At 40.3% G+C, this 24,740-nt stretch overlaps 1 protein-coding gene across 1 annotated transcript in view; it reads left to right on the top strand.

The window, feature by feature from the left end:
• Positions 1-23,786, top strand: part of zbtb16a (zinc finger and BTB domain containing 16a) — a 101,623-nt gene extending 77,837 nt beyond the window's left edge. The window contains exons 5-7 of the mRNA XM_046867795.1: positions 12,911-13,081; positions 16,865-17,032; positions 19,093-23,786. Of these exons, the coding sequence (XP_046723751.1) occupies positions 12,911-13,081; positions 16,865-17,032; positions 19,093-19,322 (569 nt within the window). The 3' untranslated portion in view covers positions 19,323-23,786. The remainder of the gene's footprint in view (positions 1-12,910; positions 13,082-16,864; positions 17,033-19,092) is intronic.
• The last annotated feature ends 954 nt before the right edge of the window (positions 23,787-24,740 follow it).

The following is a 24,740-nucleotide window of genomic DNA, read 5'->3' as shown; positions in this document are numbered from 1 at the left end:
ATTTTATTCCTGTTATTTTGTTTACGGTGCCCTAGAGTTATGCTGCAGAGAAGACACTGCTGCTCTGTAATGCCACCAGCTTCCAATTTATGGAGCATGTTGATTAGCATCCATTTTTCTATTTAAGCCTCTCCAGTTACAGAGAGTGCCTTCACTCATGCTCATGGCTCTTGGTAGCTTTGCCGAGCACTCATTTTAAAATGCACCACTCCTTGGCCTGGCCAAATAAACCAAACTTGTTGCAGCCATCAGGACGGCGATTGTGCCTTGTTCCTCGGCCCCATTTTCTCTAATAGGCACCACAAAAGCCTACATTAAGCTGGGGAGAAGCATGCCATTCCTGTTATACCTAATAGCTTTATCTTTATAAGTCATTTGGCCATGGTGCACTTAATGTATTTGAATATGATTAGCTCTACTCCCTTCTTTTTGTGTTTTGTTTTGTATTCAGTACAGGATCATGCCTTGCATTTTTCCACTGCCAAATCTTTTTTTTTTTTTTATCCAGGGTTTTATTGTAGCAGCTCGGCATCACAGTCCCATTCTCATCATTGCTATTTCAAAAACAAGTGCCGCCCTCCGTCAGTCGGAAGAAATATCAGTGTAATGGTGGGAAGTGGTTGAATGACAGCGAAGGGGGTGTAAGCCAAAATGGGGGCTGCCTAAAGCCTTTTGTCCAGTGGGAAAGACCATGTCAGTGGCCAGTGAGAAAAGGTGCTCAGGTCATTTGGCCCCTGCGAAAGTAAAAAGATTAAGGATGCATAAGGTCGGCTAAGAGCCTATGACTAACACGGACAGTTATTCACAGCCCATGCCACATTGTTTGCCCGCTGTCCAGATGGCCAGTGCGAATAAAGCATGGGAAGGAAGGGGAGGAATAACTTCCAACACCAGGCTTCTAGTCAGATTATTATCTAGGGAAGAAAGTCTCCTTTTATAGCTATATGTACCAAAACTGTTCAGATCTTTCCCCTGAACCAAGGGTTATTCAAACATTTTTTGCATTGACCCATTAAACTGTAATACAAATTCCACAGATTGACTCAACACAGATCCTTAGCTTAATTTCAACCATTAGATACATTTTTTTATATGTTTAATATTCTGGCAATTTCTTAGAGCCATAAAGCATTATATTTCTGATGTTTACATGGACAGAACACAAACTGACTTTACTTATAGACCAACTTGTATCTGATTTTAGATGTTTGGAGTTAAAGCCATCTAATTCAGCGGACCAGTCACATCAGAACTATAAGAACTTAATCATAAATATAATAGCTATTATAATAATGACTTGTGTACCTTGGCTGCATTTAGATAAAAAAGAAATTCCCAGACCCCTTGGCTACATTTCACCCATTTGGTGTCTCTGGTTCCCACTTTATGAACATTTACACAAGTTTATGAACGTTTATGAGCCTCGGGCAAAGGTTCTTAAACATAGTAAGAGTACAGCCAAAAATGAACACACTGAAATGAGCAAGTTATAAGAATGAGATTGGGTTGCTTTTCAAGAACCTACTGTTTTTATCCGGACTCCCTCTCCTTCCTCCATCCGTGTAAATTTATCACCTGCAGCTTATTGTGGTTCGTCCACACACACCAGCCGGGCACCGGATTCTGTTATCACTCACAACACACCAATCAGTACAAGGGGAGGAAAAAAAGACCAGTGATCTCTTGGCATTGATTTTCGTGCTTTGGACCCTAATGTCGATCCATTATAAATGTATAAAAGTGTAATTACCAAAGACAAGTTTAATGTATTGAAAGAAAAGCTTTGAAAACCTGTTCACTTGGAAATACACAAAGGGACTAGAAGCTAAGGGACTAAGAGTAGTAATGACTATTAAGTGCATGGTGACATAAATTCTTAAATATACACTTTACATGCCAACAGCAAGGTTTGTAGGGCACAACTTGCATGAAGAACTTTCTTACCAAAGATTTTTTTAGTCTAATATTATTTACACAACAAAAAATAATCTCTGAAAGAATAAAATTTTCAAGCATGTTTCAGTAAAGAATTAATGAACAAAAAACAAAAATGGGTTGCATCAACATTTATTAATCCCCCAACAACCGCCAACTGAGTTTCTTATAAGCCTGTTTTGAATTTTGTTGTTTTCCCAGTAGAAATTCTTGTCCATGGTAATCATACGCACCTTACAGAGGTGTTCGAGCAAGATTATGTAGCGAGACGCAGGCGCTTTCCTTTAATACCGTTATACGGTATACACACGCAGGTTTGCCATTTTTAACTTTTCACCTCTTTGAACCAAAAAAGGTTTTTCAGTGTTTGAGTAAATTCAGTATTCCTTTCCACAGGAGCTCGTGTATCAGATATGTCAAACGGATTAGAAATAGGTCTTATCCGTTTGCATTGATTTAGGAAGATCATGTTAAACCGTTTTAAAGATTAGCCTGCCGCATTATAAACGTCAGAGCAAACCGGCAATAGTAAATAATCAGTTTATAGTGTGGGGAGAAAACAGAACTTTGGCATAATTTTCTTCTCTGCCGATCTTTTTCACGGTGGCAGTTTGTCATTTGATGGAACAGTGTAATTTATTTCCATCCTCCTGATGTGTTTCCCAGTAATGGGCTTGCATAGAGAGCATTTCTGCACACACCCTGAGGGAGCACACACACACACAGCCTCACTCACAGCAAACAAGAGCACATAGAGTGATGGTAGATTAACTGCATGCAAAAAGAGAGTTAAGTCAGTAATTTAAATGGTTTGTTTCTGTTTTGATTAAGCCTCATTTTAGATATTGTATTGGAAAGTCACTGAAGTTTGGAATGTTGAAATTGTGTTTCAGGTGTTAGCATAGTTTTTTGCTTAAGAATATTTCTACCTGTATAATCCATTGCTATTAAACTCTGTAGTTGTTTTGGTTCATTTTTCGCCCTCAGATTGTAGACGTTTTGTCATCCTTTGGGGGGAAGCAAAGCCATCACTGATTGATTGGCTAGTCAAAGCGGCCCCTGCTGGCTCTCGTTCCGCATTACAGCCCATGTAACTCTCACTTGTGGCCAATGAGGGACACTGAACGCTGACACCCTTGGCAACCGTCCGCGTGGTTGCCACAGCCAAGCAAGCAAGCAATTCGGAAGCCAGCTGTACTGCAGGAGCTGTTCCTTCTCATTTGCAGTTCATTTATCTCCCATCTCCGCGACGCTCGCCAACACACATGCACACCCGAGCACACACGTTCACACACAGGCTCCCACTGGTAACCCCATCTCCATTGTGCCCAATCAGCTGTGCAAAGTAAATGGGGCTCCCCCCCCCCTTTATTCATTTAAAATAGCTCGCACATGCACACCACAAGCTGCACTGTCCTCTCCACACAAAAAACAGGAGCAGGGGCATCAGTATGCAGACATCATCCTGTCATGCAGGCAGACGCGCCTGCACGCTTAAACACACACACACACACAAACACTGATGCACATAGATACACCCAGGGATTCAGCAGCTATTACTCCTAAACCACAGATCAATAACAATGTCAAATCCTGAAAGGCTGCTGGGTATCAGCCATGTATTACTGTCAGTGCAGCTGAGCAAAACATATTTCTGTTTCTATCCCTGATTGTTTAATAAGGGTTATCGTTGTGTGTTCACTGCTTGGTGGAACTAAAAGGGGGAAAAACATCAGATAAAGACTTCTAGATTCATACACATTGTATAAAAAAAAAAAAAAAGTTGTCTTCTACTTCTCCATGCAGCATCAGTTTTCAAGAGACATCCTCCAGACATGCTCACCTTCTTGGTATGAATCCACCGTATCTCATTCCCCGGCGCTAATTCCAATTTAATTGCCACTGGCCTGAAGCCTCCTCAATAGGAGTAACAAATGGTTTGATTTTGTAGACTTCATCAGGCTGCATTTTAAATGTGACACACTAACCCGGCTTGAATGCCAATGAAGCCAAGGAGAGGCTGCCTGTTTACTAATTATCCTTTTTCTTACCGGGAGCCACACCGCAAGTGTTGTCTGATTTAAATCGGATTTGCGATCTTTGGGGGTGCAATTGCGGTCTTCGCTTTGACACGATCCCTAGATGTGAACTAGCGGTGTACTGTAAATTTTCCTAAAGGCACATCACTGTGCTACAAAAGAGTGTGCTGCATGGAGTCATAAGTCAACCTTGATCATCTCTCAGATTAAAAGAACAGCTTGTAATGTTTGAAAGTTTTCCAAGACCTGTGATACTCATGGACTTTCAAAGATACCTAGGGAAATCTGTGATTCACAGGATTGCTATGCAATGAATGGGACACTTTTTTTGAGATTTTTCCAGACTGGAAATTAGCCATACTTTCACGGTTTGCCTTGAAAAGTCAGAGGTTTGATTGAAAATATTTTTTTACCAGTGTCGGTGGGTTCATTTAAGGAAAGGCTTGTCGGATTTCATATAATTTGCACTTCAGCTTGCAGGCATTAGAGGGTTCTAAAAATCACAAACTCTTTATTTAAATCAATGAACCACTCACTTAAATAAAGGCATGTGATGCAAACTGATCATGCAGCTGAATCTACTGCTAATAAACAATACCTAAAAGAAGAGCAAATAAAGCATTCAGAACAGGATGAAGGCTAATTTGGGCCAGTCATTATACAGTATTTATGAACTCACTTGTTTACAGTCTGTCCTTTCCAATCACATCAGCGATAGCTCAGTTAATTATGAAGAATCTGTTTCCAACACCTGTCAAACTTATTCGGGCCAATTTTTCTTTTCGTTCCAAGTGGGGTTTGTGAGTGATGAAGACATTTTCTCTGTCTAAATGGACACTAGATGAACCATATGGTTCCATGGCATTATCTTGAAGTAATTAATATGGCATCTACAATGACATCTGGTGACATTAATCTGTTCGTGAGCGGTGTATCTCACCATGCCCAGAGTACAGCGGACCAGCATGAGCATGAATTATCTGTAGCTATTATTGGTGCAAAAATCTGGATGCCCCTGAGTGAAGAAACGTAATTGTCTCAGTGTTAATGGAAGGTGGTATTGTCCTCCTTTTTTTTTTTTTGTTGAAAGCATTTGTTTTGTAAAGGAGCCCAGTATGAGATGAAGGGCTGCTTAACTCGAAAGCTGTATCAATTTCTATGCACTGCTGACATGTGAAAGAAACCTCCGAAGCCAGTGCAACAGCAACAAGGCAAAATGTTTTTATTTCTTATTGTCACACTCTCTCCCCCTCGCTCTCTTTCTGACACACAGACACATACACACACACACCATTACCCATCCCTCCTCCTGTTAGATCAATAAACAATTCATTCAGGCTCTTCTTTGTGCTTTTTTTCCTTGTCAGAGAAATGCATTTTGAATGCATTAAGGCTGCATTTGCTACTGTTGTGTGCTTTGTAATGTGGAGCGGAGCTGTCAGACCAGCTCTCTCCAGCCAGAGGCAACTCTAATACCACATTATATCCAGACACTTGGCAGGATTACGTAGACGTGTGGTTCTCCTGTAGTCTAGCTTCATTAGGTGTTAGCCTCGGTGAGCAGGCGAATAAGCCGGTCACTGTGAGCCGGTAGCACATCACATTAACACAAGCACGCACACACTCACAAACGCCGCTGGAACAGTTTGTACCTGTTGACTCCTCAGCTGCCTCTAGTGTCCTGTCATAGAGATTCATGAAACGTCTCTTCATCCTTCCTTCTGCCTGCGTTGACTCTTTTTATTGCTGTGTGCCTTTCTGACTTCTCTCTTTCACTGTCAGAATCAGACACCAGCAGTATTCAGAATGACATACCTATATAGCAGTGAATATACAGTGTACATTATGTAAAGAATAAAACATTTGGGGGTGTGCTGTTATGGGAAACAATCAATGATGTGGAAGTATTAAGCATTAAACATTTATTACTTCTATACCACAGCAGTTTGCCAATGACTGCAATTAATTATTCATTGAAAAATCATACACAGCTCATTCATATAAACCTAATCAACCCATTCTGCCCAATCAGAATTGAGAATCCAACAGCTTTTTGGTATGTAATTTATATACAGTATACTATTACTGCTCATTAGTATGTTTAAATTATCACTTGTGATTCTAAATCCTGCTAAGGTCATGTGACATTCAGTTGAATTTACTTGTGAAGGAAGTTAGAATACCTCAGAATAACCCCAGACTGCTTCATCTTTGCTAAAATTTGGCATCAAAGCTTCTAATGAATTGTCATGAGCCCAAAACCTTCTCACGCAAATAGGGCCACGGGTGTTGTGGCAACTTAGAGTCTGTGTTTCTCCCATTATTTATTCCTCCTAAAATGTTCTGCTTGCTGTTAAACTGACGCTGAACTGTACGTTCGTGTTAAGTGGATACCACGGAGCGCCAACGGAGGTTCTAGCTTGAATGAGGCCCTGGGTGAACCGCGCCATGACCCAGCAAGTAAGACATATTCTCAGAGCAGTACAAATCTTTTTATTTATTTTTTTTTGGACGCCACGTGCCGCCCCCAGCAAGATGCTGTTTTGGTCAGCTGCCCATGTCACCTAAATCAATAACGACTGATTTTGCAAAATGTAGTTGAGAAAATGTACGATATTTGACTTACTGAAGTGAAAGTAAAAGTCTACCCAAACAGTAACAGAGTTTTGGAGCGGGGGAGCAACGTTAAATACAGTAATAGCAAAAATTGCATAATTAGCTACATTTCTCTTTTCTGAATCTGTATGAAGTCATATTTTTCAGACTAAAGTTATTCAGAAAGTTATGGATATAAGATATTTTCATTTAAAATTTAGTTTAAAAAACTAGTTTATTATATACAGTTAAATTATAGTCGTGTTGAAATTTTTTTATTGTTGTTTTTTATAACTGTCCAGCCATTTGCTTTAATGCCACCCTTTTGTTCCCTATTCCACAAGCTTGCTTTTTTATTTCTACCTGGCGATGCATATCTTAGTATTCATGTATATCTTAATATTCATGTCAATCATAAGCATGTATTACATCTTCCTTTTGGGAGGGTTTAGTATAAGTACCATGTTTAGTGTGTCATTTTAAACACATTCTTTGGTGCCAGGTTACAGGTAGAAAACGATAGGAAGTGGACGAGGAAAAGGCGAAAAGCTGTATATGTTTGTATGTGTGTGCTTCATCTCTCTTTGATTGGTCAGGCTGGTCAATTTGTGGCAATGGCACAAGAACCCCAAGGTGTTAGGTTTTATTGAGTATCGAGTTACTGAATGAATCGAGTTACTGCATGAATGAATGCTTCAGGAAATGCATAGGATGTGCCCTCTCTCCTGAAAAAAACCTAAGCATAGTATCAGGCAGCTTTAAACAAGTGAATCCCTGAGTGATATGCTCATGTCCGCTTTTAACTTATAATATGAATATCTTAAAATTGTGGCTCTTATAGCACTTACAATGCACCTGCTTTAATGAGCTTCTCAGTCACAAATGGGGAATTGATGGTTGCGGTGTAAATTTGTGAGTTTTATTCCTCTACCACATGCTCGTGTGTATCCATTGAGGTGGCATTTTGGCAGCAGGTCAGCCATATTGTTTATCCTCCTGCGCTCCCATTGTTCTCAAAGCTCAGCGAGGCTGCCAAAACCCTCTGTGCCCCCAATCATCCAAGTCCTCCACCCCACATTTGGACCTTGCAGCTGCCCCATGACCCCTCACCCCTCCTGCTGTTCAGGCTGGCCACTCCCACAATTGCATGCATACCACACTGCCAAAGTGTACGTGAGCCTGAAGCATTCAGCCTGACAGCCTTGCCCCCTACCACACTCCTACTAACATGCTTGGTATCAAACATGATGTCAACATACGTGTCATAGACTGGTATTACACCGATTAGGCATAACAATATGACCACCTGCATAATATTGTGTTGGTCCCCCTTTTGCTGCATTAACTTCTTCAGCAATTTAAGCTACAGTTGCTCGTTAAATCAGACCACACGGGCCAGCCTTCGGTCTACCACTGTTTCTTCCCTGGTCCACTTTTGATAGATACTGAACACTGCAGACCGCAAAAAGCCTACAAGAGCTGCAGTTTTGGAGATGCTTTAAACCAGTCGTCTAGCCATCACACAATCAGAATGGTGTCTGTGTGTTGTCCTTTTAATAAAAATATATATATTAGAAAGAAAATAATAAAGTTTTTGTGTGGATAGGTACTGTTATAATGAAGTCTGTCAGACACATTATTCTTAATTTACCTCTTGTAGAATTCATGCAAATCTGTGTATTATAATGTAGTCTCCATTTTTTGTGTGTGTTCATTTTTGTTTAAAGAACAAAGCTCCAGAGCTCCCACTTAAAATTGATGTGGCTTATTTGTAAACATGAACTAATTCCTAGTGGTTAAGCATTTACAGGTAGCATTATTTTAAAATGTGGATTGTTTGTCTGGAACCTCTTTAAACAATTGTGTTTCTGTTTTAAAAATGTATTAGAATATACTAATCGCCTTGTACAGTGGGTATATATAGGAAATACTTTACTAATATTCATTTTTGTATTCTCATTATATGCCAGCTCCATCACAGATAAAGTAAACTGCAGCAAGCAGTATGTATTTCAGCCATGTGTTCTGGTATACCACGATTTTGCTATGGAATAGATCCGAGCAGCAGCGTGCCTCTCCGCCAGTGCCATCATGGGGAGATCTTCATTGAGCAACAGGTGACATCGCACCCCACTGCTGGGGTGACAGACAGAGCAGCAGGAGTTTGTTTTCCATCAACACCGCCGAAATGAAAAACAAGCTAATTGACTACAGTCTCGCTGGCTTTCCAATGACACACGCGGCCTCATGGCGCCTCTTCCCCCCATCGCGTTGACAGACGGAGCGCCTCCATCTCTCGTCCCCACTTCGCATGTTTCAATTTAATCAGTGCATTGTTTTTGTTTTTTTTTTCTTCCCCTGGCTGTTTAATTTTCGCCATAGCCTTTGACTGCATACTATAGATCACGCAAACAAAGCAGGCATATTCCATTTATTCGCTGTGTGTGTGTGTGTGTGTGTGTGTGTGTGTGCACGCATGTAATGTCTCCTCTGCGGTGCCTGAACGGCACGGTGCAGCCATCGTTAAGTAACAGCCAGTGGCTCTTCAGGCCCATTAACTTAACAGTGAAAGTAGAGCTAAGAGACCCTTACAAATAGACACACGAGTGGAGGTAAATTATGCCAAAACTCTAGCAGGAGCAGGCAGCAGCAGGCAAAGCACTCCTCCGTCCAGGTGCCACTTTGTCCGACTCAATTTTACACTGTAATAGAGGTGGCTGGCTCTCTCTCTCTCTATCTCTATCTCCTCTCTCGCTCTTTCTCCTCTCTCTCTCTCTCTCTTTCTCACTCACTTTTTGTCTCCGTACCTTGGATTCACAGAGCCAGTCCATTTTCTCCTGTCTCTCCTAACTTCTCACAGTGGAACACTTAATTCCAGCTAACACCAAGCAGATGGACATCACACTTCCTTTTCATGGGTGCTTTATCAGCTACCTTTTGCTCTGTCCCAATTTTTTTTCTTCTCGCCTTCACTAAAAGTATTTTAGCTGTTAAAAGCACTCCTATTATCTATCGCAGATTGATTAAATAACAAGAAAAAATATTAAGCGGCGGTGGAAGAGTGTAATTTGGAAGCATTACTGCTGAGTAATTGACTTCTTGCTGGCTTGGTTGCTCGCCTCTGTTCTGTGACTTCTGGAAAGACAAAGGACGAGTGGTAGTTATTTGTTATTGAGATGCTGTCTTTTCTGAAAGGATTTTTTTAAATAGGGGGCCACTATGTAAGCACACTATTACTGACTGTTGCCCATCTGTTGCTGTGCAGATTTGGCAGCCACCCTCTGCCTTGTACAATGTGGAACAGGGCCACCGCTGGTGCACCTGACACCCACTACTGTGGCATCATGTCATAGCTAGAGCTTCACTGAAAATGGGCCAACAAAATAATAGGGATTTTAAGCATCAACAGCTGTATAAATAATTACAGTACACAGAAAATGCTATTTTACATGTGAAAGCCTTTTGGTTGAATACAGCAAAAGCCCCATTTTGACATAGTTGGTACAACATGAAGTGTAAGTGAGTAATACATTCATTTTCAGTTGTATGCTTGTCAATGTCATGCTGAATTCAGAGCGTATAAGAAGTGCTAAAACTAAGAACAAGTCATTTTAATGAATTCAGAAGTTTTTAAATTATTACATTTTATTTATTTATTTAATTTGTTTGATTGGTAACTTGAAAATGACAAATGCTCATTTGCATAGTTTTCAAACATGGAATTAAAAGTAGACCTTCATGTACAGTTCTACATCATGGCAAATCACATTAATATTTAAAGGACTACATTCCACATTTTCCCACCCGCAGAATGTATGGTTACAAGACTAAGCCCTGTGTATCTCTTTTTATCATGCTTGTTTGAAATTTTGGATTTGATTGATTCCATGTCATTAATGCATATTTCCAGTCACGTTCACTAGCATGCAAATGTCAGAATGTCCCCAGCCCCCAACCACACACACACACACACACACACACACACACACACACACACACACACACTTTGTTTTCCATTAAAATGGCAAATCAGTAATTAGCGTTAATTATTTGGTGACAAACACTAATGATGGGAAAATGTACAGTACATTAATTCCATTTGCAGTCAAACAGCCATGTAAGTCGTATTCATGCAGGTCAATATTAAAGTTCAATAATACTAATAAAAATACATTTGTGTGTTAAATACAGTTTCCCCATAATTTGGTATTGTTCATAAATCACAATAAGAACTTCTATAAAAAAGCAGTATTGAACTCTATAAATACTTACTGGTAATATTAAACGTTCATATTGACGAGCATTAATATTTAATGGTTGTTTGGCTGAAAACTGAATTTATATACTGTACATGTTTCCATTGTTTGTCTTTGCTGTTGCTCTAACTATGAATCAGTCACTGATTGAAAATTGGTAGCCCTGGTCCATTGATGAACAGTCGTGATAAAATAGCCAATGATGGAGCTACATTGTACATCTACATAAGACCTGATGACATCATGTATTTTCCTCTATTTGTTAAGGTAGATTTCCACTTCAAATGAATGAATGTAGATTATTGTGTCACTGCTTAATTACATGCGGTACATGCTTAGGCACTGGGGTGAAAGGGCAGTCTGTCTGCACAAACACACACATACACATATTTGGTTATGAATGCAAAAGCGCTACCTATTCATTACCAGCCGTTGCTTTCTACCTTACTTCAAATTGCAGAATTGTCTTTGAGCTATAATTTCAGCTATGAAAGCTCGATAGTCTGATAATAGAAAGGATCTGAAATAGAAAAGTATAATTATCCTAATCAGCCCTCACGTATGTATGGTTCAAGATGGATGGGAATTTGAAAAGCAAACATGTCCCCCCCCCGACCTGTTCAGACCTTTAGGACAAAGACCAGAATCCAGATCTAACCTCTTGCATTCTTGCCACCCCCACCCTCCCTCTCCTCAGTAAACCATCACTTCCTCTGTCTCTCTATCTTTCATCTTTTTCCTCCTAAATCTTACGCCAGTGTTGGCATTTTTTTTTTTAGACTTTCAGAATGTGCTCAGAGTCTTGAAGCAGCCCCGGATGACATTAGAGAGCCCGGTCTGTCCTTCAGCTCCTCTTCCAAACCTCCCGATGCCGCTGGGGCTCCCGCCACAATCATCTGTAGTCAATGGCCCCCTTTTTTCATTGATACATAAAGAGCAGGAAGCGGCAAAGTAGGGGAGAGAGAGACAGCAGAGAGCGACTTGGACAGCCAGAGAGCCAGCAGGAAGCCTTGTCAGTATTTATTTGCAGAGAAGCAGCAATTCAGCCGCACAGTCTGAGGTTTAAGAACATGGCTCACTCTCTTCTTGTTTTTTCTCTCTCTCTCTCTATCTGTCTATGTCTGTCTGTTGCTCCATCATTTTCTGTCTCTTTCTTACTGATTGATCCACGTTTATGAACACGATGCCGAGGCTCCTCATAGATTTTTAAATTAGTGGCAGCTTTGCCCCAAAGATGCATTATTGACTGATGAAATAGAAGCCGAGCGCAAAACACTCCCTCTTTCCCCAGAGTTTTCTAGAGACTGGTAATTGAAAAAGTCTGTGGTGTGTGTGTTTGTGTCAGAGAGTGTGAGAGGCAAGAGAGCTTGCCTATTTGTGTCTTTATAGACTGAGGCAAACAGCTGGGTCTACTTTTTGGATGTGTACATTTGATTTTTATTCTGATTACTTGAAGCTTGTTAACAAAGAGCATTTTCTTTATACTGATGGTGACAAAAATAAAATGGGGGGAAAAAATACTTAGTGCCTTACGCATGTCTTAATTAAGGTGTTGGGCCATCGGTATTGATTTTATAAGTCTCTGAAAGTACTGGAAAGATGAAACCATTCTTCGAAAAAAATAATTCCTTTAGTAGGTGTTTTGATGATGATAGTATAGATGGCTGTTTAGTATTTCTCTCTAAACAGCTAAACAGGTGTTGGGTTCAAATCTGGTGAGACTGAGGGCCATAGAGTATTCTCTATGTGCACTGATACTTTGATATTTTATAAAAGAAATAAGTGAAAACCTGTGGAATATCAACAGATGTGTTGGTAAGTTGTTGAATGAAAAGGAAAAAAAGACATTTGTGAGTTCCCCATATTAAGAAAGTTAATGCACTGCAAAAATAAAAGGTTTACACTTTAGGAATCAAAGTTTTTGTATGCTTATTTCACAAGTTATATTTATATTTGTATCTGTTTCCTGACTTAAACTATGATGTGGTTGCACTCGTTTAAAAACACACCAAAGGAATAATGCATTAATAATTTTTTTATGCTAGTTTTATAACTCTCCCCTTTTCTTTCCCTTTTACTTTATAGGATCAGACATGGCCATCTTCTGTCTGCTTTGTGGGAAGCGCTTCCAGACTCAGACGGCCCTGCAGCAGCACATGGAGGTCCACGCCGGGGTCCGCAGCTACATCTGCAGCGAGTGCAATCGCACCTTCCCGAGCCACACGGCACTCAAACGCCACCTTCGCTCCCACACAGGTAAATCCAGTATTGGACTGTTAAATGAGATGCTGCTTTACAGTCCAGATGTTCCCTGAGCTATGCCAAAATCAAATAAATAAAAAATGCACATGCACCCTAGTTTATAAAATGGCCCAAATAGTCAAGCTGCTTTGATGGGTTGACTTGTAAACATACTGAATTTGTAATCCCTCCACTTCTTTCCATGTTGGAACTCTTGAGGCTGATGCTTTCAAGATATTTTCCATCACGTAATGGTACCTTGTGTATTTCTCCAAGTGTAGCCAGGATCCACACTGTAGTTTTGGTATTTGATCGCTCGTGCCGTTCAGCCGCTACGCCACCGTCGGTGAATAGCAGGCCGAATTGACAGATCATTTAGTGAAGGGCCCTGCACTGTGATGGCTTGTGACAGCGCTGTTATTCGCGTGTGTGCGGTCCACCGCGGCCCATCCCACTCTCATGCAGCCTGACGTGCAAACGAGCAGATGAGGTGACTCAGGGAACAGCCTCCATTATGTGAATCCCATTTTCCCTTGAAACACCCCCCCAACACACACACACACACACACACACACACACACACACACACACCCCTTCCCCTTCCCCAACCTTTCAGTCTCTGACCTTAAATAACAGGCTGGTGTGTCAGAGCTCCTCCAGGCTACCGCGCCTGGGATAAATATTTGAAGCGAAGGTGGCGAGATGAGCTGAGCCGGGATGGTTACGCCGACCCGGTCCTTATTTCGGGTGCGGTACTGTAGCTCGCTCATCTGCGGAGGACGCTGCATCGGACACGACACACCGACGCTCCCTCCAGTCTGCATAAATGTCAGTGGCCGTCCTTAGCTACCGAGACGAGAGACACAGGGAAGAGAAGATGCAGCGTCTCGTCGCGCTTCTTTGAACCCAATTCTCTGTAGGCGTGTATTAAATTACAATGAGCCGTCACAAGCGCCGCTTAATGTGATGTGGGTGCTTTTGTCAAGGGATTTGAAAAGGAAAAAAATGCAATTGGCTCAGGCAAAAAGCGCCAAAAATAAGTCTCATTTTATTTTTTCTTCTTTTCTTTTTTTTTTAAACAGAGAAAACAAGCCAGTGCTCTCATTTAGTCTTCCTTTGATCATCTTAATCTCATTCATATTTTCCTCATGCTACAGAAAGGATCACTGGTATAAAAACACACTGATATTTAGCTTTAGGAGCAGAAATGCATCCTGCTTCACCAATAATTTAGTCCCTGCTCAGAAATACCTTAATGTCCTGTGTGGTGGTGGCGGTGGTCATAACGTTCTTTCAGAGTCAAATTGTTCCTCAAATGGAAGGCTGATCGAAATTTAGTATCAGATATGTCCTTATAGCTGTCCTCAAATGTAGGTTTGAAGATCAGTATATATCTGCTATGTGAGTGACTTTGCGAGTGCCTATGATTATCTTATATATTGGCACAAAATACCTTTAGGATTACTGCTGAATACACTCACATACAGTGTGAGCAACTGCTGGCATACATTATGGGTTAATCATCATGGCTGCTCCCTCAGTCCCTCCCCACGCAGGCTCCCGCTGCCGGCTGGGCCTCGTTAATATTCCGTTGTTGTTGCCACGCCTGTGTTTTATTCGGCGCCCATTTTCCATCTGCGGTGGGTGTTTTGTGTTCGCAGCTGTGTTTGATGGCGCGGCCCAGCCGAGGCACTGGCAGTGATGGATCCCTGATTTACGCCGCTTAGTGCATAATGAACTGGGCCGCGAGCCTCGGTCGCGCCAGGCTGCAGGCATCACCCACGTGTCCCTGCCAGGTACAGCAGCATGCCACATAACCCCCCTGTAGGCACAGGGATGCAGGTGGCAGCCCCCAAGCTTTCCCGGATGCCCCCTCCACCCAGACTCTTCCACTGTCTGCGCCTGATGGCTTTCCGTGTCTCACAAACACAGCAACAGACGCTGATGGCAGCATCTTGATCTATCGCCTCGTATCTTTACTGCCTCCGAGCTTAATGTATTCCTAACAAAGCTAAGCCGTGCCAAGCCCCCGAATCGCTGCGAAATTTGATAAGCAGTTCGACTCGTGTGTACGGCAGCGCCGTGCCGAATTTACACAACGCCGGCAGCCCAAAATAATGCTTTGTGTTGGATATATGAATTTGTGCCCTGTAGTGTCAAGTGCGAGCTGTCACCAATTATTCTGTCAAATAAAGATTAAAGATGATTGTACTGATCGTAGGAGTGAGCCACCGAATTTAACTCTGTGGTGCCGAGAGTGAGGAGCTTTTCTCTCGGCTCGGCACAGATGTCTTTGACTGAGGCGTGGGCTTAGTCACAATTAAAGGCAGGTGAATTTGGCGGGATTACTATTCCTGTCGCGTGCTCGAGCTTCAGCGCAGACCGTGATGGATTGCACCCTGTGCTGCAGTAGAGACACTAGAAAGAGCAGAATGTCTTACAGCATGAGGCACAGATAACTTCATGCAGACAAATAAAGACTGTCACTTTTATTGATTTTGTTCCCTACCACCATTCTTTGTTTTTTCCTTATGCCTGATTCCCTTTCCTGGTATTCTTTCTGTTACTATTAGACTAGCAAACTCGACAGAACGAAGAAGCAGTGACATTTCAGCCCAAATAGCCAAGTGAATGTACAATGTGCCGAGCATTTAGGTGCGTCACTCTCCTAACCTGTCTGAGGAAATTGACATTGTCTCGTAACAGGAGCGGCGAGAGGCCGAGCATGACAGTACATAACGAGAAATGCAATTTATTCCTCGGCACGGTGGCACTCGGACAGCCAGATAATGAAACACGTAGGTCATTCGCGAGGACTTAAACCTTCGGCGCCGTAGCGAAATGCATTAATCGAGAACATTACACGCCTGGCAGCGTCGCGCATCTGTACAGACCCAGAATGATATATGAGCGGCTGGCAGTCAGGCACAGGAAAGCAATTAGCAAAGGGCAAGACGGTGCGCCCTCGCATATCGTAATATCCCAGATTATTGACATGTGAATATCCATTACATGCACGCCTAGGCGCTGAGAATGTTGTGATGAAACTTGGCCTGTAAGAAGAGAGTGATGAATTGTAAATGAGATGTTGTTTTGTCACACTTGGTGCCATCTCCATGTAGGTGATGATGGTTGACAATTCGGTATTAGTGATCCTCAGCCACATCCAGTGACAATTATGATATTTTGCTCACTGATACTTTTATAGACAAAAATAAATAAAATAGGGATTACAGTTAGAAACAAGGTTTGCTCAGTAGCACCTGAAAATGTGACCACACAAGACAATACAACTACATGCTAGTGTAGAAATAGAACAGAATTGAATCAAATAAAATAGAATTAGAAGGAAATAGGTTAAAATTAATTTAATCAGATTAAAACATAACTGCAGGGATTTAATTAACACAGAAGAGAATGAAGTTTAACAAAATTGAATGTCATATGGTCAAAAGGATGGAAATAGAATATAAGAAAATGGAATGGGTTTTAGTAGCACATTCACAATAAAGACTTTCTCAAAGCAGCTTTATAGGCATCAGATTCGGAACCCCTAGTGAGCAAACCAAGGGCAATACTGGCAAGAAAAATCTTTTTAATATGGTGCTCAGGAGTCAAAAAAAAATCTTGAAAGGAGTCAGGAGTCAGCAGGGGAGTCTCTCCTCCTCTGGCCAGCACTGTAGTTTATGAATTATTTTATGAGAAATGGTTTGCTTTATATTGAATATAAGTTAACGGTTTACTTTTTAGTGATTTCTCTCAAATCCTTAAACTTTCTGTACCATGTCTGTGTGGCAGGTGACCACCCGTATGAGTGCGAGTTCTGCGGGAGTTGCTTCCGTGACGAGAGCACACTGAAGGGCCACAAGCGCATCCACACCGGAGAGAAGCCCTATGAATGTAATGGCTGTGGCAAAAAGTTCAGCCTCAAACACCAGCTGGAGACCCATTACCGTGTGCATACAGGTATGTCTCAACACATTTAGTTGCACTTTACCCCCTTATTGGAATTTACAAAAGGGAAATCGCTACATTTTTTTTTCACTTACTCTATCATCCAAGACATGTCTAATATCTGATGTTTGCTCTTTTGAGCTACAAGGATAAGGTAGCAAAGAAGAAATGGATTATAGGATTGTAGCTCAAGCGCAAACCTAAAGGAGTAAATTTTGTCTTGGGAAATTATGTGCATTTGTTTTAGGTATAAAGACACCTTTACACTATTCTGGATCAGGTCCTGAGGTGGAAATGTGAGCGAGTCATGATTCTTATGTGCCAAGCGTACGTTTGCGATTTCCTTCCACTTCAGGATTTCAGTGCTTTTGCATCAGCTCTACTTAAAGAAACCTGCCGTCTTAAAGGGGATGCTTGATTGATTCCATGGTCTTAGTGTTCTATACAGCCATCACCAAAGGGCAGAGCATTTCCCTTGCTGTCAGCTCGCTCACCTCATGACGAGGGGATTAGGGCAGTAGTGGAGCGACCAGGTCTCCCTGCTCCATCCAGGCCTTCTCCTTCCCTTTACCGCTCAGTAAGACTCCCGTTAAGCCACACTATCAAGGCAGCCTGTCAAATAATTGGCTTTTTTTTTTTTTGTCAGACTAGGGCCTTGGCAGCGCACGGGGTGCGTCTGAGATAACAAGAGCAGTGACAAGCTCACAGTCAAAGGCTGGCGTGCACAAAAGCGAGCCGCTTGATGAAGCATCGACATCGGCAACCCCCGTGCTGTCAATGACCGATCAATAGCTGAGCTCCATTTGCAATTCATTATTGCCTGGTTATCTGAGGCCGCCCTGTTTACAGTGTGGTTAAAGTACACTGACCACACGCACACGCCTGCCTACAGCTTTAATGACTGTCTCATTAGGGCTGTAGCATAGATGGATGTGACACTGTGCCACCATCTGGGTCAGGGTTAGTGTAGTCTTCTGTCAGCATGGAAAAAGACACAAGCAAACAACTACGTGATTAGAGTTCCACCTAGGTGACCTAACACAGGTGCTGGGTTTGCCCTTTACCTCGTCGCTGTGCTCTCCTGCAGCATTGTCTAAAGTTCAACATTAAGTGATTTATTTATTTCAGGGAGACTAAACAAAGTAAAGTTTCCATTTCTGTTGTTGATTGCGCATTCTTTAAATTCTCCAGTTGAAAAGAAATGGCAAGCAGTTCAAAGTTCAACACTGTTATGATCTGTTAACTTGTTTGTAAATAAAATTCTGCACATGATGCAGATGTTGTGTCTATTGCTATTTGTTTTCTTAAACACTATCTAAAGCTGTGGTAACATGCATGATGTTTATTTGCACCTTGAATCAAAGTTATTGCATCAGTACTAAGATTCGGTCGGACCCAAGAAAAAAGCAGCAGGTGTGAGGCATTTTTCCCCCGTGATGGCAAAAGAGGGAACAAAAAGAGAATAAACGTCTCCAATAATGTGCAGTAAATTACATTTAAAATTCGAAGCAGTACCAAGTAAAAATACCACATTCCAGAGTATAAATGAAATGAATGAAATCATTGTACGTACATTAAATGAATCTTTATATACCCATGTTAAATGATTTATGTAGCTTTTAACTACACAGTGTACAACATAATGCCAACTAATTTATTTTATTAATAATCCCTGTTCTGGTTTTCTGTATTTGGTATTGAATCTGCTTAAACCTCCATAGCACAGTCTATGTAATGTCCTATATTGGGCCGTATTTATCTTCCCATAGGATTCAAGCAAACCTCTGTTTAAGGAATTAAAATTGACTCCACTATTCAGTGCTCAGTTGTCTAATGAAGTGTCTTCAGATTCTGATTCATTTGGCCTACCAGGCTAGATGTAATACCATTATTCCACTTCTAATGCTCTGACCGCCAACACCCTCACACTGTCTCATTTTCATCCTTTTACAATTGCTATGGAGGTAATGTCCGAGTCTAGGTTTCAGTTCTTAGCCAAACCTTTTTGTAACTTTGAGAGCGTTATGTCCTTGGGCACTATGACCACATCTCACGTATTTTCCGCTTCGCAGGTGAGAAGCCTTTCGAGTGCAAGCTGTGTCACCAGCGCTCGAGGGACTACTCAGCCATGATCAAACATCTGCGCACCCACAACGGCGCCTCACCCTACCAGTGCACCATCTGCCTGGAGTACTGCCCCAGCCTGTCCACCATGCAGAAGCACATGAAGGGCCACAAGCCAGAGGACATCCCGCCAGACTGGAGGATCGAGAAAACCTATCTGTACCTGTGCTACGTCTGATTGAGGCAGAGCCCTGCACAGGGTTGGGTCGGGATCGGGGGGTGGGGGGAGCGTAAGGATGGAATGCACAGAGGAAGCAAAAAGGGGGGAATGTTTACATTTTCGGCAGCAGGGCTGGGCGAGGCAAAGTCGAAGGGGACGAGGACAAAAATGTACTTAATATGGTGGCGTTGTCATGTTGTAGTATTGCGTTCTATTGTGTTGTGATGGTGTCGTGACTCAAACAGGAAGTCTGCTCTACTCACTAAGGATTCTCCCACCGTGTCAGGCGGGGATCTTCGACATCACGCCTTCTTATAATTAGAATGATTTGAATCATTATTTCTGGTTATCCCCTGGTTAATAGCTAAGATCTGACCCCATTAACTTCACAGACCTACCAGGAGGTGTCACAAGCACTTAGATCTGCTAGGAAGATATCTTTACATCTGAAGTGCAGTGGAGCAGCTGTTACAGCTGTGAACTGTATGGATTTGTAAAGAGTTTTTACTGATATACTACAGATCCTTGGTGGGAAGAGCCTTCTTGCTTGATTGACATTCATTGAGGGTCTATCGGCTTAACCAGCATACAAACCAGCTATACATAAATGCCATTTCAGTTTTCTCAACATAAACTCTTTCTCTGCATCATAGCCTTTCACAGCTTCATTGCACATATTACGATGACAATTTCTGTTTGATTTTTTTTTCTGCTCATACAACATAATCAAGTGCCACATTACACCATTCTTCTGCTGTATGTTTTCATTCACTACTAACTGGACTTTTTTTTGCTTCATTTATTACCCATTTATTTCCTTAACATGACAGGAAATCAGTTGAACACAAAATATTCAGCTTCGAAGCCGGATTCAGCAGTCCATTACATTAGGGAGCGCACTAGAAATCTAATTAACTGTGTATATTCTGATATAGAGACCAAAATAATGACTAAAGCTGCTTTTGCCAGTGGCTTGGACACTAAAGGGCACTGTGATGTACAGGACTGGTCTCCACATATCTAAGAGATGCGTGAAAGCAAATTTCACCCTTGGGAGTTATGAGGCCTGCCTGGTCTGTCCAGCCCAGAGGGCTACAATGAAAGAATAGATCAACTCTTTGTATTGTTTTGTTCCTTTGCTGTGTCTGTATTTCCTATTTTATCTTGATTTGTTAGCACATTGTGCTTGAATTACCTCGTATTTTTTTGTGACCTCATGTGCTTGTGTTTTAAATTTTTTTCCTTTGTTTCTTCTTTTTGTGTGTGTATGTATATATGATTACATGCACATGTTATGTCTGTCTGCTATGTTTTGCAGAGGAGATGTGAAAAACCATGTGCCACAGTGATGAGAGATTACTATTGTGTTATTGTTACCAAACTTGGTATTTTTTATTAACCCTGCTTGTTTAAGAGCTTGTGGGTTTGGTCATTTTTTTTTTTTTTTTTTTTTTTGTAAGCTACCTCTAAGTTTTGTTTTGTCTCTTTTGTTTATTTTTGTTGTGGCAGAAGCACATATTTTTTGTTCGAAGTTTTGAATTGCATCTTTTCATCTCATGCTTTCTGTCTGTTGAGATTTGGAAATATGTAAATGGCAAAATTTATTAATTGATGGGTAAAGTGTGGGTTGTGGGGGTTGACATGCTCTGACCACCCACCTGCCCTGCCTCCACACCAAACCTTTTCTTTAAGAGCAAAGAAGAGATTTTGCAGCCTTAAGCTTGGGTTAAGAGTTGATCTATGAGGTAAGTATGGAATCGAATCTATGGAGTGTAGTACTTTAAAGTAAAAAGAAAAAAAAAGCATTAAACTTGAAAATATGTGAATAGAATTGTAGTTTTGTAATGTGAAAAAAAAGGAAAAAAAAAAGATGGTTCATAAAGCCTGAACCGCTAAGAACAGGTCATATGCAGCTGTGCATTGTGCGTTGGACAATTGGGACGGCAAGTGGTAATGGGGGATGAAAGGAAGGGAAAAAAAAATTGATATCCTGTCGATCAACGTTTCTTTATGAGTGTAGTCCTGAGCAAGAGCCAACAAAGGCCATTTGATATATAAAATCGTGATATTTTTGTATCGAGTGTTGGTCCCCTTTCCATTTGTTGAGGTTTCAGCAGGGCAAATATTTGTAGTTTGTTCTATTTTTTTTTTTTTTTTTTTTACATTGTTCTTCTCTGGTTGGACTTTTTTGCCTTGCTCCTCTTTGGTAATGTTGGACATAAGTGTGTGAACGTTGTTGTGGTTCAGTGTTGCTTTTCTGGATGTTGATACATTGTAGGTGAAGGACTAAATCAGCCACAAATGTCTGCTTTGTAAGTATAACAAAAAAAAGAGAGAGAGAAAGAAATGTATTGTGATGCCAATGATCAATTGTACACAAATCGTTCTCACGATTTCAAACAATCAATGTTGCCAATATCTTGTTTTTGTGTTACTTGAAGTGACTGAAAAGAGGGGTGGGGCAGATTTGGGGGGGGGAAGAGGGTGGTATAAGTAATGTACCTGTCTTGTGTCTTGTAGTATTCTGGAAATCACTGTGAGTTTTGGGGAATTTTTTTGCCCCCCTGTGGGATTTAAAGCAAGCCTAAGTAGCTCAATGTAAGAGGCATATAACAATGTGATGGAAATATAAGTTTCATATTGGGCAACAATAACAGTTATTAAGCCACACACTAGTGTCACTGTCCTCTATACCTTCTTTTATTTACTTCCCATGGAGTATGAGTGTCAAAAGTGTATGAGAATCTGTGTGTAAGAGAGAGAGCCTATTAGTGTGGGATGCACTAATCAAATCTTTAATGTTCTATGCCACTTTTCTCTCGATAAGATTAAAAGATATTGGCATTGATATAGTTCTTCCCTCGATGTTACTCTGATGTTTCTGTAATATTTGTGCCTAAATGAAATTGTTCAAATTGTCCATCGATATCTGCTTTGTTTCTGTATTTTTCAAGACTTAATCGGTGTCTCTAGAGCTCCAGGGATGCCTTTGTGATCACATTGTGGTTGTTTGATGGTTAAAAAAAATTTACCCTGTCCATGCGGGAAAAGCTATTGGATCATTATTGATCTATATTTTTTATTAGTGACTAAACATCCAATTTTTTCATAGCTATTGTATTTTGTAGACAAAAATAAACAAGTTAAACATTCTTCGGAATGAAATGTGCATTTATCTCAAGAGATTTTTTTAAGTAAAAAAATTCAGGCACCGTTACGTCATATTAATATCAGCAAACAGGTTTTGCTGACTAAAGCTGAAAATGGTGTCCTTTTTTCTTTTTCTTCTTCTTTTTTCTTTTTTTGTTTTAAACTGATATTAGTATACTGATATTACTGCCCCAGCTTGACATCACTGTTCTTTTTGGTTAGAGTACTTATGTTATTAGCGTGTATAAAGAGACAGTGTCATCCTGGCATCCCTGGAGTTTGGCTCACTGTGTTCGCGTGTGGTGTTTTAGCAAGAGTAGACATTTCATGCCGTGTTGCCATGCATGTGCCATTGAGGTCTAGAGAAAATTGTTTGAAGCACCAAGACCTTTTTTCTTTTTTTTTTTTTTGGTGGTTGTTTTTTTTTTTTCTTTTTTTAATTAGCACTGAGGACCAATCGCCCTGTCGGACCAAGCGCAACAGAGCTTTTCTATGTAACAAAGTGTCTCTCTTATTCAATCTGTACTCCTGTCTGTGTATCTCTGCCTCTCTCTTTCTGTTTGTGTGTGTCTCTCTCTCTCTCGCTCTCTTTCTCTTTCTCTCTAACCCCCCATCGTTCACCTTTACCGCATCCCATTTTCGGCTTATCTGTTGTTTTCTTTTCTTTATTGTGACAGCACAAGTGCCAGTCCAGTTGCTTTGTACTAAAAAAAACAAAAAAAAAAGAAAAATAGTGTTTTTATAATTATTTTGAATTGTTCTAGTTACGTCTACCTCAGCACCTAATCTTAGCCTAATCTTAGAAGGTGCCCAATTATTTTTTTTTTTTTCCTGTTTGTTGTCAAATGTAAAAAAAAAAATAATAATTAATTTGCATTCAGCTTTTGCAAAAGGTCCTTTTTGTCTTTTTTTTTTTTTTTTTTCCGGCCACATGCTATTTTTGTAGCACCACTTTCTGGCAATTGTGCTACAAATATCGGCGTCTGTTTCCGATGTAGATTTTCTTTTTGTGTAGGTTCAGACACATCTCTTTGTAACATTTCAGTGTTCTCTGATGGAGTGTGGAAAAATAATAAAAAAAATTAAAGAGATTTAATGCTGCAGGTTTTCTTCTCAATGTTGTTACTAAGTAAATCGTGTGCCTTTAATAGTGAGAGTTATTTTTTTTTTTTTTACATAATACTAACAGTAGATGGTTTTGTAGTGATTTTATTTTTGTTTTGTTTGTTTGATTTTTTGTATTTTTATTTATGAGTCTCATCCAATAACAATGTTCAGTTGTATTCCTTAAATCTGCAGTTAGAAAAAAAATAAAAAGTGGACTTAATTCTGGCTGGCTGGTTTGTCTGTTCCTGCTTATAACGTGTTTAATAGGCTAAATATCAGCTAACATGGAGTGCCATGATGAAGCTGAGGAGTTTGTGACTTTAATTCCAGATAAAGTGCAAGAAAGCATTTTCATTACAATTTCAATCTTTGATATTAATACTATATGATACATTTGCATTATAGATATTGATTTTGCTTTTAAACTTAATCCATTTAGACACAATATACAGACTTGTTAAAAATTTCTAAAGTAAACTACAATATAATATACAAATTTAACAGCTCTACAACATGTATAAAAATGTGAAAGTAAAATTTTCTATTTACTTTCCCAGTGTCAATTTCTGATCACTTTAAGTGAATAAACAATGGAAAAAGAACACCTATTTCATCGTTGATCTACGGCACTTTTTCTTTTTGTATGTTGTGCCTTTTTAAATAAATAATTGCCAAATTACAATAGTGTAGGGTGAATAAAGAAGCTGGATTCTGCTGGATTTTGTTTCAAACGGTAATATCAGTAATTATATTCATAAAACATCATGTATATATTTTTTTATCTTACATAGTACATAGCTACATTCTACACACATTATTTTCCAATAATCATACACAGGAGTGTTTATTTATTTCAGAATGAATGGAAAATGGTTTGGGGGGGGGGGTTTACAAGTAAATTGGTCTTCTTAAACCCTTTATATGCTGTTTGAGTTACCATTTAGAGAAAATGAGTGGTGCTAATTTCAGGACCAGAAAAATGTAAAAAGAGGCTTTAAATAAGAAACGAGTTTAATGTAGTTGCAAAAACAATATTGAAAATCAGTTTTTTTTCTTAATTTTCTTTTAGCATTCAATTACGAACTACATCATGACATGTTGAGGTATAACATACTGCACCTTTAATCTCATATAATTGGAAAATAGCAATCAGGTTAAAGATTTATTCTGAGATTGCAA

The sequence above is a fragment of the Silurus meridionalis genome, chromosome 15 (assembly GCF_014805685.1).
Source record: "Silurus meridionalis isolate SWU-2019-XX chromosome 15, ASM1480568v1, whole genome shotgun sequence".
In the NCBI taxonomy this organism is placed as follows: domain Eukaryota; kingdom Metazoa; phylum Chordata; class Actinopteri; order Siluriformes; family Siluridae; genus Silurus; species Silurus meridionalis.
Note: the sequence above shows the minus strand (reverse complement) of the source record. Positions and strands in the feature narration are given on the sequence as shown.